The following is a 15174-nucleotide window of genomic DNA, read 5'->3' as shown; positions in this document are numbered from 1 at the left end:
AAAAAAAAAAAAAAAGGTAAAACAAAATGAGTTCAAAATTCAATTTTCAGTTTTTATTTTGTTTCTAACCAAAAGATCCTATTTTATGTTATTTTATGTACTTCATAATATACTGTCTTGATTAGAAAACCCTATTCAAATAATTTCAGTTCTAACTTCTTTTTTTCCAACTATGAATGTTAAGGCTTCAAAGTTGCTGCATTAAAACAATTTAAAGGAAGTTTTAGGCTATGTGTGGTAGCTCATGCCTGTAATCCCAGCACTTTGGGAGGCCAAGGGGGGTGGATCACTTGTGGTCAGGAATTTGAGACCAACCTGGCCAACATGGTGAAACCCTATCTCTACCAAAAATACAAAAAGTAGCCAGGTGTGGTGGCACACGCTTGTAATCCCAGCTACTCGAGAGGTTGAGGCAGAAGAATTGCTTGAACCCAGGAGGCAGAGGTTGCAATTGGCTGAGATCATACTACTGCACTCCAGCCTGGGCAACAGAGTGACACTCCATCTCAAACAAGAAGAAGAAAAAGAAGAAGAAGAAGAAGAAGGAGGAGGAGGAGGAGGAGGAGGAGGAGGAGGAAGAAGGAGGAGGAGGAGGAGGAGAAGAAAGTTTTACTATTTTTATTATTAGTCTATAGCTTGGGGAATGAAAGTTTAAGAAAGGCACATTGTTTTTAAAATATGGATATATTAACACTGAGAAAGATGGAGTCCCACAGTGGGCCTATCAACTTGGCCTAACTTACTGGATATATATTAAGTAACAACACATACATTTACATGATTAAAATATTTTCAGATTTTAAAATTATGAGGAATGATTTCATATTCTTACAGTTTCATCAAAATCCATAAAATTGGACACAACTTTGACATTTGGATGATAAACACCAGCTTGACGAATAACCTCCTCTAGTACATCGCCGATTCCAGCCGAAAATATGAACACGGGTATACTATGTTGTTGGAGCTTATCAAAGAAATTCTCATATCCTTCCCTGCAAGATGGAGATAACAAACTGATTGTTAAAGAGCAAGATATAGTTCCTTTTCACTTAGAAGCTAAAAAAGTGAAATATTCCTAGTAATTCTACGGCTCACTCATATTCTCATTTCAAAATACTGCCCAAGAGGGCTGTTATTTATATCTACAATACTGTTAAGTTTTTCAAACAATGGTTAACTCTTTATCTTCCCTTTAATCAATCCTAATACTACAAACTAGATGTCCTTAAGCTTTCACTGAATATGAATATAAACTTACAGTTCACAATTTATACCATTTAAAAAGAAACAGGCAGGCATAGCAGTGCATGCTTATAGTCCCAGCTACTTGGGAGGTTGAGGCTTGAGGATTGCTTGAGCCCAGGAGTTCTAGTCCAGTCTGGGCAACATAGCGAGACCCTGTCTCTAAAATTAAATTTAAAAAGAGAAAAGAATAGTTAAGCCACACCTTGAAAATCCCACTTAGGGGTTAAAATATGGACACTGAGAAGGATAGAATCCCACAGTGGGCCTATCAACTTGGCCTAACTTAATGGATATATATTAACTAACAAAAAATACATTTACATGATTAAAATATTTTCAGATTTTAAAATTATGAAGAATGACTTGATATTCTTACAGTTTCATCAAAATCCATAAAATTGAAAAGCAGAGTGGCAGGAACTTAGCTGTATTCTCGAAATCTGGCATGTCTCTTTACTAAGTTCTTAAGCCCTCTTCCCTTTATTTTTTGTTTTTATTTTTTGAGATGGAGTCTCGCTGTCTCCCAGGCTGGAGTGCAGTGGAATGATCTCAGCTCACTGCAAGCTCTGCCTCCTGGGTTCGTGCCATTCTCCGGCCTCAGCCTTCCAGTAGCTGGGACTATAGGCGCCTGCTACCACGCCCGGCTATTTTTTGTATTTTTTAGTAGAGACGGGGTTTCATCGTGTTAGCCAGGATGGTCTCAATCTCCTGACCTTGTGATCCGCCTGCCTCGGCCTCCCAAAGTGCTGGGATTACAGGCTTGAGCCACCGCACCTAGCCAGCCCCCTTCCCTTTTTTACCCTTCCTGGGTATAGGTTAAATAATGCTGTTGCTGCCTACTAAGGAATGAAACACTTACTAGCTGTCCTCACACTTTTTCTGACAATTTATTGCTTTCCTTTTTAGAAGTAATCACCTTAAAAGATAACATCATCATAAAAAAAGTAACATCATGTTTGCCTAATGAGTTGAAAATTTTACGAGGTAATAAACACTATTAAAAAGCCTCTTGTATCTTATAACTCATGCATACATATATAATTATGTACTAAAACATACTAATCTTTCCTAGGAATAATGTTTTCAAAGAAGTTTGAGAATTTAAAAAGTAGGCTCATGAAAATTTAGACATAGTATACTGCCAGGCATGGTGGCTCACACATGTCATCCCAGCACTTTGGGATCGCTTGACCCCAAGAGTTCAAGACCAGCCAGGGCAACATGGTGAGATCCCATCTTTACAAAAAAATACAAAAAGTTGCCAGGCATGGTGGTACATGCCTGTCGTCCCAGCTACTTGAGAGGCTGAGGCAAGGGGATCGCTTGAGCCCAGGAGGCAGAGGTTGGAGTGAGGAAGAGATTATGTCACTACACTCTAACCTGGGAAACAGAGAGAGACCCTGTCTCAAAAAAAAAAAACAAGTATACTTAAATCCCTTTCAACTTGATTTATACATTCCTTTCATATTATATGTCTTTCCTAAGTACTTTGCTAAAAAATTTTTAAATGGCCTTGGTTCAAAAATTTGTAAGTCTTGACATTTTTAATCTGGAGAAACAAAATACAAATTAGAATTTAAATCTCATAAGGCTCTTATTACCTACACCAAGATCTCATATGTACTTCTAAATACCTTATCTTACCACTATGTATTCTGTGATAGGTGGCATATTTTGGATATATTTACATATGTAATATTCAATATCATTTTTTAAAAGTACAACTGACTACATATATAGCAATAATTCAAGTCTGTGAACAATAACAGCAAAAACCACCCAAGAAACTTACTTGAGCATAACGTCAGATTCTGCCACAATTTCTTTAAGTTTAGCTTTTGGTAAAGCTTGTTCAACAAGCAAACCATGTGATTTAGTATACCTGGAGTTTACGACCAAAGGAGAAAAGAGTATCAATTAAGACAAACTAAAATTATTATCTTTATTACAAAGCATTCTTCCATGTGAGAAAATCTGTTCCTCATATTTGGATTTAAATTTTAGAGACTGAAATTCATCACTAATGAATGTAGACCTCATGTCTCAAAATGTGATAGGCATGTTCTTACTGAGTTTCCCAGTCCTCCCAAACCCAGACTTAGCTTAAATATGTTAGTAAGGTAATGAAAGGAAACTAGCTATAAACCTTTCCTAATTCTACAGATAAAAACTCGATCCCACCTATGGGTGCATCATCCTTTCTCTGATTACAGTAAAATGAATTACAGCAAATGCACTTTTTAAATTTGTTTGTAGTTTGAATTTTTTACATACTGAAGATGCTATTTAGTGAGCAAGAGAGAAAATCTGTTATGTATAGATTAGCCTGCTTTATGTAAAAAACACGTATAATCATAGCATTTCAGTATAAAGGGCCCTTAGACTCTCTAACCCATTACAATCATGTAAGGAGTCACTAAAAACAGAAAGAAAGAAAAAAAAAAAAGCCTAACTCTTCATCTGATACCTAAAAATACCCCTATAATATTCCTAAGTCACCCTCCTCCCTGCCTGGGTCAGCTTCTATCATGTCAGTAAACTCATTCTCCCAGGGAAGCTTATTCCATTGCCAGAAAACTAATTGCTAGACGGGCTTTTCTTTTCTCATGCTGAAATCAATCTTGTATCTTCCAAGTCTTGTTCCAGTTCTGCTGCTACCAGTTTGTAGACTTAAGTCTAATATCTTTTCAACATTTAATACCATAAATACAGATGAAGTGTGCAACTGTTAGGTAATGGGACAATAAAGACAAATTATTCCTGGTCTCCTAAGATTTTAAAACAAGTTGTTGCTTCTCAAATCAAAGTATTTTCTATTCCTTGAAATGTTCCTCAAGTGGGAAGGCCCAAATTCCTCTGATTATTCTGGTGGACTACTCTGACTCCTTTAAATTTATGATCTATTTTTTTTTTCTTGGTCACTATTGTCATGGTTTTTCTTAACAGCATTCTTCCAGAACCCAACACAATGCTTTCAGTGTGATCTGCTTGGAACACTGCATTTTGATTAATGCAACCAAAGGTTGATTTTTTGGTAACCATATCACCAGCTGGCTCTAATTGAGTTCAGAGTCAGTTTAAATCTTTAAACCTTTTCTTTACACATTAAGCCACATCTTGTCCATATACTTAAAAAAAAATTCTTGTTTTTAATTTGAGACTTAAATGCAGGACTTTTAATTTATTCCTACTGGACTTCACCTTAACTAAACAAAAGGAATCCTAAACTGTTACAGAGATTAGATAATTAGAGCTCATTTTGTTATTCAATGTTCTAACTTGCATAATTTATTAATCTGTTTGTTTGCACTACAGGTAAAAAAATAAGCCATCTGTTGTAACTGCACTGTTGTTTTATTATTTTTTTTAAATCCTCCTACTGCCTAACATACACTTACCATTCCACCATATAAGGGTACTTCTCTTCTACAGTAAGAACAGGATCAACTTCAATAGCGTAATATTTTTCCTTTAGTTGCAATAACTAGGAAGATATGAATAAATTAATCATGAAGATTACATGAAGATATATCTGCTTGGTTTTATAGAAAGCAAAACAATGTAAACAAGTATTTTCAATAAACTGCCTTATAAGTTTAGCTAATGCATCAATTGAAAAAATATTTGTTGATCTTAGTTGACATGTAATCATATATACCTGCAAAAAGCTACCTTTCTTTTGTAAAGTACTTTTAGGTGCGTAAAAACCAACAGTAAAATTATCAGTACAAAAAACACTTCAGTTTCATATAAAGGTATTAAATTTGATTCACATTTCAAATTGCATTTTGTTAAGACATACACAGATACATACTCAAGCAAAGTACTGAAGCAACTTCCTCATCAACTTAAAGGAGCAAAACCTACAGAAAACCAAAGTACTTTTGTTTTAAATCTCCAGTTAACGTTGCAACACCAGAATACTTTGGTGATCATTTAAGAGTTTTAAATGAATTTTTATCTCTAAAATATGTTTTGAATGTGTAATTCATACAGCAAATCTACTATTTACTGCGTGCTTACTATGTGCCAGGTATGGCTGTAAGCACTTTACGTCCATTCTTACTTGTGTGAATGCACCTGAAGAAATTCTCAGGCAAAAAGGGTAATGAAGTCTTCGAGTGACTATGGATTATTGTTAGTGTTTACCTTTTTTCTACATTCATCTGTAACCAGCTTACAGTTGTCAATGATATCTAAAGATAGAAAGCAAAATAAGCATTAAAAGAAATACTCTGATTGATCAATCAGCCTCCCAAGTGAGTATCTGGGACCACAGGCACGCCACAATGCCCAGCTGATTTTTTATTTTTTTGTAAGAAGAGGTCTTATCATTACGTTGCTCAGGCTGGTCTCAAACTCCTGGGCTCAAGTGATTATCCCACCTCCACCTCCTAAAGTGCTGGGATTACAGCACGTGAGCCACTGTGCCTGGCGATTTTTAGCGTTTTTTTCAATACAAATTATCAAAATAATTTTTTTCTTTTTTTTTTTTTTTCCCAAGATGAAGTTTCACTCTGTTGCACAGGCTGGAGTGCAGTGGTGTAATCTTGGCTCACTGCAACCTCCACCTCCCGGGTTCAAGAGATTCTCTTGCCTCAGCCTCTTGAGTAGCTGGGATTACAGGTGCCCGCCACCAAGCCCAGCTCATTTTTGTATTTTTAGTAGAGACAGGGATTCATCATTTTGGCCACGCTGGTCTCGAACTCCTGACTGCAAATGATCTGCCCACCTCAGCCTCCCAGAATGTTGAGATTACAGCCATGAGCCACTGTACCCGGCCCCAGAATAACTTTTCAATTTACATATGTACTAAAAACAAATGAGAGAGTTCATTTCACCGTTTTCCTGTCAGGTTGAAGAGTGTTATTTTAAAAACTCACAGCCAAGTTGGAAAACAAAAAAGACATTAAAATTTGGTAAAATTCCTAGAAAACAGAGTATTTGATAAATGCCGCTTCTTCAGGTTAACCCAAAGTTTACAACCTATTTAAATATTTCTTGAATAATGAATAGACCGTATTTGGCAAGAAATATTTCAGGAGTCTCCGATTCCCTTTGCTACCAAAACCATACATGAAAATAGCCATTTATATAATATAGAAAAAAAATACCTCAAAAATATAATAAGAAAAAGCAGGTCTCCTCACTGTCAATGTCCAAAAAGAATTTTAAAAACCCAGTTATCTCACAGGTAATATAGATAAAGAGGATCTTAAAATAATGATGACATGCTTTTGTAAATTTGTTTACAAATACCACACTTACTATGACATGTTGGGCATCTTTTCCCTTTGTATGAAAATCTACTGAGTGTCATATCAAAGTCTGTTATTATCTGTAAGAAAAGAGTGAAAGGCATTATTGTAAACACAGCCCACATGGCCAGAATTTCTCTGTGCTACCCAAACACATACTTCATGCTTTCCTAGATGCATAGGACTGTGCTCAGTCTCTGGTCCACACTGTTAAGTTATTTTCTTTACACTGAATCTTCTCATGCGGTTCATTTATAAAGTCCTGGGAATAATCTTAACTACAAGGTGCTACTTTGAGTGCCCTAGCACTGTCGCCAAATAAATCTGAGTAGTAATGCAGCCATAAAAAACAAAGAGATGCTGTCATTTGCAGCAACATGGGCGAGCCTGGAGGTCATTATCTTATGTGAAATAAGCCAGGCACAGAAAGACAAATATTACGTGTTCTTATTCACATATGAATATCTCATGGAATATCTCTTCCATATTGATCTCATGGAAGCAGAGAGTAGAAAGATGGTTACCAGAGGCTGGGAAAGGTGGGAGGGATGGGGAAATAAAGAACAGTTGATGAATGGTTATGAAAATACTGTTAGAAGGAATAAGTTCTAGTGTTTACACAGTAGAATGACTATAGTAAACAGTATTTTATTGTATATTTCAAAATAGCTAGAAGAAAAGGTTTAGAATGTTCCCCAAAAAAGAATAAATATTAGAAATGGCAGATATCCTAATTACCTGATTTGATTATTACACATTTTATATATATTTGAAAATATCACATGTACCCCATATATATATATATATACAGTTATTATGTATCAACTTTAAAAATTGAAAAAATCCAGCCGGGTGTGGTGGCTCATGCCTGTAATCCCAGCACTTTGGGAGGCCGAGGTGGGGAGATCACTTGAGGTCAGGAGTTTGAGACCAGCCTGGCCAACATGGTAAAACCCTGTCTCTACTAAAAATACAAAAATAGCCAGGTGTGGTGGCATGTGCCTGTAATCCCACCTACTGAGGAAGCTGAGGCAGGAGAATCGCTTGAACCTGGGAGGCACAGGTTGCAGTGAGCTAAGATCATGCCACTCTACTCCAACCTGGGTGACAGACTTAAGACTCCGTCTCGAAAAAATAAAATAAAATAAATAAATAAAAATAAAAATTTGAAAACATCTGATTAATTGGTATGGGAATTTGCAATTGCAGGTGATATGGTTACTCTTCTCACTAGAGATTTTCAACAAACTTGGTCAATGCACAAATATGCAGTGGAAGCAATTCAACTATATGAAGCTCTCAGTTACTGATACTGTTACATGCTGGATTTAACTTGCTTATTTAAGGTAAACTATACCAACGAATGAATGCACATTGAAATAGCTGGCCAGCTCTTGAAACTTAGGAGACTGTGTTAAATATTATTTTTCAGAAATGTTTTAAATAAAGTATTTTTTTTTACAGAGTATCCAGATTGTCAATTTACATGTAACACATTCCTTTAAAACAGAGACAACTTTTTAAAAACTCAGCTATCCCCTTAATAAAGTTACATCTTAATTTGAACTACTACGATTAAAACATGAAAGAACAACTTAAAACTATACCCTTTTAAATATTATCCTTAAAATGGTTTAATGCTTATACACAGCATGAGTTAGCTTAGTACTTAAGACTAATAAAAACTTAAGAGTATTTCAGGGTTACTAATTTTTGTTTTTCCAATAGGGTATTCTGTCTATTTTAGAAAAACTCAAGATATATATTTTCTGGATTTTATATTCCTAAAGGATAGGCAAAAACTGTCTACCTAAACTTGTTGTACTCAGATTTTGTCAAACAGGAGATGAATGAGTCTGCTTTAACATCAAAAATAAAATAAGGATGGGTCATGATGGCTCACGCCTGTAATCCCAGCACTTTGGGAGGCTGAGGCGGATGGATCACTTGAGGCCAGGAGTTTGAGACCAGTCTGGCCAACATGGCGAAACCCTGTCTCTACTAAAAATGTAAAAATTAGCTGGGCGCGGTGGCAGGCACCTATAATCCCAGCTGCTCTGGAGGTTGAGGTGGGAAAATTACTTGAACCGGGAGGCAGAGGTTGCAGTGAGCGGAGATTGTGCCACTGCACTCCAGCCTGAGCAACAGAGCAATACTCCATCTCAAAAACCAAAAAAAAATTAGCTGAGTGTGGTAGCTGGCAGCTGTAATCCCAGCTGCTCGGGAGGCTGAGGTATGAGAATTGCTTGAACCCGGGAGGAGCAGTGAGCCAGGATCGCGCCACTGCACTCCAGCCTGGGTAACAGAGTGAGACTCCATCTCAAAAGAAGAAGAAGAAGAAGAAGAAGAAAAAGAAGCCTTTATTATTAAGCTTTTATTTTATTTTTGGAGTGCAGTGGCATGATCTCAGCTCACCGCAACCTCCGCCTCCTGGGGTTAAGTGATTCACCTGCCTCAGTCTCCCAAGTGGCTGGGATTACAGGCATGTGCCACCAGGCTTGGCTAATTTTTGTACTTTTAGTAGAGACAGAGTTTCACCATGTTGGCCGGGCTGGTCTTGAACTCCAGACCTCAGCCTTGTCCACCCGCCTCGGCCTCCCAAAGTGCTGGGATTACAGGTGTGAGCCACTGTGCCTAGTCTTTTTTTTTTTTTTTTAAATAGAGATGGGGTCTCACTATGTTGCCCAGGCTGGTCTCAAACTCCTGGGCTCAAATGATCCTCCTGCTTCAGTCTCCCAAAGTGCTGGGATTACAGGCATGAGCCACCACACACAGCCAAGGCTTCTTGATGATTATTCACCTGAAGTTTAGCAGCTCCTCCTTTGATAAGACCACAGATAATTTCTTCTACTCTTGTAGGGTTCTTGATTCGAACTGAACTTTTCTGGAATTCTGGCATCTAAAGAGTAAAAGAAAATTAATTAGTTTTCATTCTTCTTTCCTCAGGTTCCTTTGATACCAACCAGAAGCTTGTCTTATTTAAAGACATAAAAATGTTAAGGCATTATTTTTAAAAAGCAAGCCACCACATCAAATTACCATTTATTTATCTTATTACTCCTTTTTTAGACATGCTGTCTTGTTTTGTCACCCAGGCTGGAGTGCAGTGGCACAATCCTAGCTCACCATAGCCTCAAACTCCTGGGCTCAAATGCTCCTCCCATCTCAGCCTCCTGAGTAGGTAGAAGGCATGCGTCATCATACCCAGGTAATTTTTAAAATTTTCTGTAGAGGTGAGTGAGGTCTTGCTATGTTGCTCAGGCTGATCTTGAACTCCTGGCCTCAAGCAATCCTCCCACGTTGGCCTTCCAAAGTCCTGGGATTAAAAGTGCAGGACACCAAGCCCAGCTCCCACTATACCATTTATACACACAAAAATACTTAAAACGTATCAGTATTTTCTAGCTACAGAGTAAGACAAAACTACATCTGTGATTCCATTACATTATCAGAGAGTATATCTTTTTCTAATTATAAAAGCTATGCATGCTTACCACAGAAATAACAGTAAAAATATAAAAAAGACAATAAACAATAAAAACTGCCTGGAGTTCAACTACTTGAAGATAAACAAGTAACATTTAAATTTATTTTCTATTAGTTTCATTTCTGGGTTGTGATGCAATCCAGTCAAGAGCCCAGAAATCATATTTTAACCATGAATACCCCAACAGCTACCCCTCAATTGATGTAATTTTTGTAAAAATCTTAAGATGACCCCCCCATTAAGCCTCCATTTTATATAATGCAATAACTAAACTTCCACCCTAATACTAATATAATACCTTGAGAATATCCCTCTGAAACATGCATATAGATGTACATAGTTTTAGCTCATCCTCATTATATACTTTTGCATCTGGCTTTTACAAATTAATACATACATTTAGCTTGCCTACATATTTATATTTTAAAATGTTCCTGAGCAGAAAGGAAGCAAATATGATTATTCCCCCAAAAGTTTGTCTTTGTATAATTAAAATATATTTAAAATATTTAAAAATTGAAAAGCTGCTTCAAGATCTTTGCTCTTTTTCTTGTACTATTTCCCAAATAACATACTGTTCTTGGCATATATTTTATAATAGATTCATTTCAAATTGAGATAACTGCCAAAAAGTATTGTGCCAGGCCTAGTGGCACATGCCTGTAATCCCAGCTACTTGGAAGCTGAGGTAGGATCACCGGAGCCCAGGAGTTTGAGACCAGCCTGGGCAACATAGCAAGATCCATCTAAAACAATGGATGTAGGCTGCTACTACAGAGTTATGAAGACTTTAGGGTTGCTCAACAACTTAATCTTAAGTATTATTTCTTGTTACTAGCTACTTTATCACAAATAGAATGAAACTGATTAGAGGAAAAATCTACTGATTTTTCCTTACAGCTCTTACAGCACACGTACAATACAACAAGGAGGAGAAAATTATGCCTCATTTCATAGTCAGTTATACAGTGTAGGCAGTAATAGTACCTCAAATTCAGGCTCTATACTGGTTTGTATTGGATAATCTTTATTTATATATTTTTATTCTGGGTATGTTATTGGTAATATTAACATGGTTCATGTGTGTCATGGACATGGTTATAAAAATTCCCTGGACCTTCTATCTTTGCTACGAGAGAATCTGACCAGGTAAATCTATCAGATGCTGTGTTGTTCCTACATAATGCGCAAGAGTAGAAAAATCAGAAAAAGGTTAGCCTGTCTTCCAAAGACTGGAAGATGATAATGAAAGTGTAGAGGAAAGAGGCCGGGCACGGTGGCTCATGCCTGTAATTCCAGCACTTTGGGAGGTTGGGGCGGGCGGATCACGAGGTCAGGAGATCAAGACCATCCTGGCTAACATGGTGAAACCCCGTCTCTACTAAAAATACAAAAAATTAGCTGGGCGTGGTGGCGGGTGCCTGTAGTCCCAGCTACTTGGGAGGCTGCGGCAGGAGAATGGTGTAAACCAGGGAGGTGGAGCTTGAAAAAAATAAAGAAAGTGTAGAGGAAAGAGAAGTGCTAACATTAAAATTTTCTCCATGGATGAAAGATCTACCACCTACAATACACTTAATTTTAAAAAGCCATATTTAAGTAGGATGACCTGCAATGCAAGTAAACTTGACGTAGTAATCCTTTTAACTCAACTGAATGAGTTTCAATAGATTAAAGGTTATGTATTTTACAGTGATTTTTCAATAGATGGAAAGGCAGATAGGCACTGGTTCCTACATTCTTTTTTTTCATACATTAACCCATTCACTCACCTAACTAATATTTACCATGTGTCTACTCTGTGCCACACACTTTTGCTAGATGCTAGGGATATGATGATGAGTAGTATTTACTCTGCTTTTCTGCTGAGTTTTAGGGACGACTGCTGTTTTGGAATATCACTTCTGTAACTCCTTTAAAATACCTCAGCTAATAAGTTTATCTTTTGACAACTAATTTCTGTTCTTACCTCAGCCTTAACTGGCAGATGCACAGAAATCAGCATATGTTTGATTCAATAACCAATCCATTATGGTGAAAGCAACACAGGATATATATCATAGACTATTTTTTCACCAAAAAAATTAAATATTCGATTTCAGCATACCCCTACTAAGATATCTTGCCTCAGACAAATGACAGCTTCAAGTTTTTGATAACGGATAGGAGAATCACACCAACACCATTTTGAAGAAGGCTGGTTTCTGCTACACGGACAAATGTAAGATTGGTTTATTTTATTTTTATTGAGATAAGGTCTTGCTATGTTGCCCAGGCTGGTCTCGAACTCCTGGGCTCAACCAATCTCCCCGCTTCAGCCTCCCAAAATGCTAGGATTACAGGTGTGAGCCACCCTGCCTGGCTAATGCTGGTTTACTATAAATCACAATGCACGAAAGAGAACTGGCAGCTAAAGGCACTGGTGGCTGGCTCCTGTACAACACACAACCATTAATTTTCAGATAAATAAGTAGTGAAAACACAAATGGCACGGGAGTAAAATAATGATGAAATAGGTATAAGAAATATAAAAATGACCATTCTATCTGTCTTGGGTTATGTAGTATACTATACTCCTCTGCTGCAATACACAATCAATGTCACTGATCTGTATGAGAAATACTTCACAAGAACTTGAGATATTGGGTATTTTACTCAAATACTTTATAATATAGCCAAAGAAAGAGAATCCAAGACTCCTGTATGGAATATGTCAAAGAGTATCATAATATAAGCACACTGTAGAAGTATGATGAAATACATCACATACTTTTTGTTGTTGTTTTTGTTGAACATGCCCCAACTGTTGCATGAGACCACATACTTTTGTTACCTCCACAAAGTCCTTCTGTCTATATCCCTCTTAGAAAAACACAGACATGGTTTGGTGGCACATAAATAATGATACTTCAAATTTGAAGGGCAAGTTATTTTGAATTGTCTGAAAAATTTTCAATGTGATTATGACATAATTTTATGAAAAATAAATAAGAAGCTAAAAATTTCCATCATTTGTGATAAAAAGAGAACAAATTCATTTTATAGTAAAGCCACAGTGTAAAATGTTAGGGAGGGAGAAATGCCTTTCTGAAAAGAATCAGGGTATGTTGGTTGATTGATGCCAAATCTGAATCAACACCAAAAATGATTAAGAAAGACCTAAAACATATTTATTGACCAATATAAAGATGAAATGGATTTCAAAGTTATGCCATTTTTATCCACAACTCAATTGCAGTATTAGATTATTTGATATGATCTTGTAGATACACCGGGACAAGATAAAAATGAGAAGCTCCAAGGTACAGCTGCCAAATTTTGGGTGTGGCTTGGTATCATCAATCCAATGATAATGTTCCAGACAAATTATCAATGATAATTTCCAGGATGAGATTATGACAACTTCAAAGTTTAATTCTGTTTGAACTAGATTTCAAATTATATTAAATTTTGATTAAAAAAGAAAACATGGCCAGGCATGGTGGCTCATGCCTGTAATCCCAGCACTTCAGGAGGCCGAGGAGGACCACTTGAGCTCAGCAGTTCGAGACCTGGCTGGACAACATGGTGACATCTCTACAAACAATACAAAAATTAGCCAGGCATGGTGGTGCACATCTGTAGTCCCAGATACTCGGAGGCTAAGGTGGGAGGATTGCCTGAGCCTGGGAGGCAGAGGTTGCAGTGAGCCGACATCATGCCACTGCACTCCAGCCTGGCTGACACAGTGAGACCCTGTCTCAAATATAAATAAATAAATAAATGAGAAAACAATTCATATTTTAACCAAGACTAAAAAAATTACTTGTACTTTTAATTTATAAATATATATGTTCATCTGTATGAGTTTCATTTATTTATTATTTTTAAAATTTGTTTGGCCGGGAATGGTGGCTGATGCCTGGAATCCCAACACTTTGGGAGGCCAAGGCCAGCAGATTACCTAAGGTCAGGAGTTTGAGACCAGCCTGGCCAACATAGTGAAACCCTCTCTCTATTAAAAATACAAAAATTAGCCGGGCATGGTAGCACATGCCTGTAATCCCAGCTACTTTGGAGGCTGAGACAGGAGAATTGCTTGAACCCGGGAGGTGGAGGTTGCAGTGAGCCGAGATGTCACCACTGCACTCTAGCCCGGGTGACAGAGCGAGACTCTGTCTCAAAAACAAACAAACAAAAAAAGGCCGGGCACGGTGACTCATGCCTGTACTACCAGCACTTCGGGGGGCCAAGGCAGGCGTATCACCAGAGGTCAGGAGTTCGAGATCAGCCTGGGTAACAGGGTGAAACCCTGTCTCTACTAAATATACAAAATTAGCTGGGCATGGTGCCATATACCTGTAATCCCTATTACTTGGGAGGCTGAGGCAGGAGAACTGCTTGAACCTGGGAGGTGGAGGTTGCAGTGAGCCAGGATTTTGCCACTGCACTCCAAGCCTGGGTGACAGAGTGAGACTCGGTCTCCAAAAAAACAAAAATTTATTTTTTATTTTTATTTTTATTTTTTGAGGCAGGGTCTCGCTCTGTCACCCAGGCTGGAGTGCAGTGGCGTGATCTTGGCTCACTGCAACTTTCAACTCCTGGGCTCAGGCGATCCCCCCACCTCAGCCTCTCAAGTAACTGGGACAATAGGGGCTCACCACTACTCTTGGCTAATTTTTGCATTTTTTTGTAGAAACAGGGTTTTGAAGTGTTGCCCAGGCTGGTCTTGAACTCCTTGGCTCAAGCAATCTGCCTGCCTCAGCATCCCAAAGTGTTGGGATTACAGGCATCAGCCACTGCACCTGACTTATTTAAAATTTTTTTTTGAGACAAGGTCTCACTCTGTCAACCAGGCTGGAGTGCAGTGGCGTGATCACAGCTCACTGCAGCCTTGACATCCTGGGCTCAACAGATCCTCCCACCTTAGCCTCCAGAGTAGCTGGGACTACAGTCATCTGCCACTATGCCCAGCTAATTTTTTAATTTTTGTAGAGACAGGTCTCACTATGTTGCCAAGGCTGGTCTCAAACTCCTGAGCTCAAGTGATCCTCTCGCCTTGGCCTCCCAAAGTGCGGGGATTACAGGCATGAGCCATAGCACCTAGCCTCAGTGAATTTTAAATTACCTTAGTATTATCCTACATTTTTCTGGAAATAGCCCACATAAAAATTAGTTTGAATCACTTAAGAAATTCCAGTCAGA

At 37.9% G+C, this 15174-nt stretch overlaps 1 protein-coding gene across 3 annotated transcripts in view; it reads right to left on the bottom strand.

Moving 5' to 3' along the window:
- The window catches only part of NT5C3A (5'-nucleotidase, cytosolic IIIA), a 49756-nt gene that overhangs the window by 2386 nt on the left and 32196 nt on the right, over window positions 1-15174 (bottom strand). For all 3 annotated transcript variants that reach the window (XM_011953920.1, XM_011953921.1, XM_011953922.1), the window contains 6 exons: window positions 9307-9405; window positions 6517-6586; window positions 5398-5444; window positions 4647-4732; window positions 3041-3130; window positions 833-995 (listed from right to left, as the gene is read on the bottom strand). In XM_011953920.1, the coding sequence (XP_011809310.1) occupies window positions 833-995; window positions 3041-3130; window positions 4647-4732; window positions 5398-5444; window positions 6517-6586; window positions 9307-9405 (555 nt within the window). The remainder of the gene's footprint in view (window positions 1-832; window positions 996-3040; window positions 3131-4646; window positions 4733-5397; window positions 5445-6516; window positions 6587-9306; window positions 9406-15174) is intronic.

Source organism: Colobus angolensis, unplaced genomic scaffold (assembly GCF_000951035.1).
Source record: "Colobus angolensis palliatus isolate OR3802 unplaced genomic scaffold, Cang.pa_1.0 Scaffold378, whole genome shotgun sequence".
NCBI lineage: Eukaryota > Metazoa > Chordata > Mammalia > Primates > Cercopithecidae > Colobus > Colobus angolensis.
Note: the sequence above shows the minus strand (reverse complement) of the source record. Positions and strands in the feature narration are given on the sequence as shown.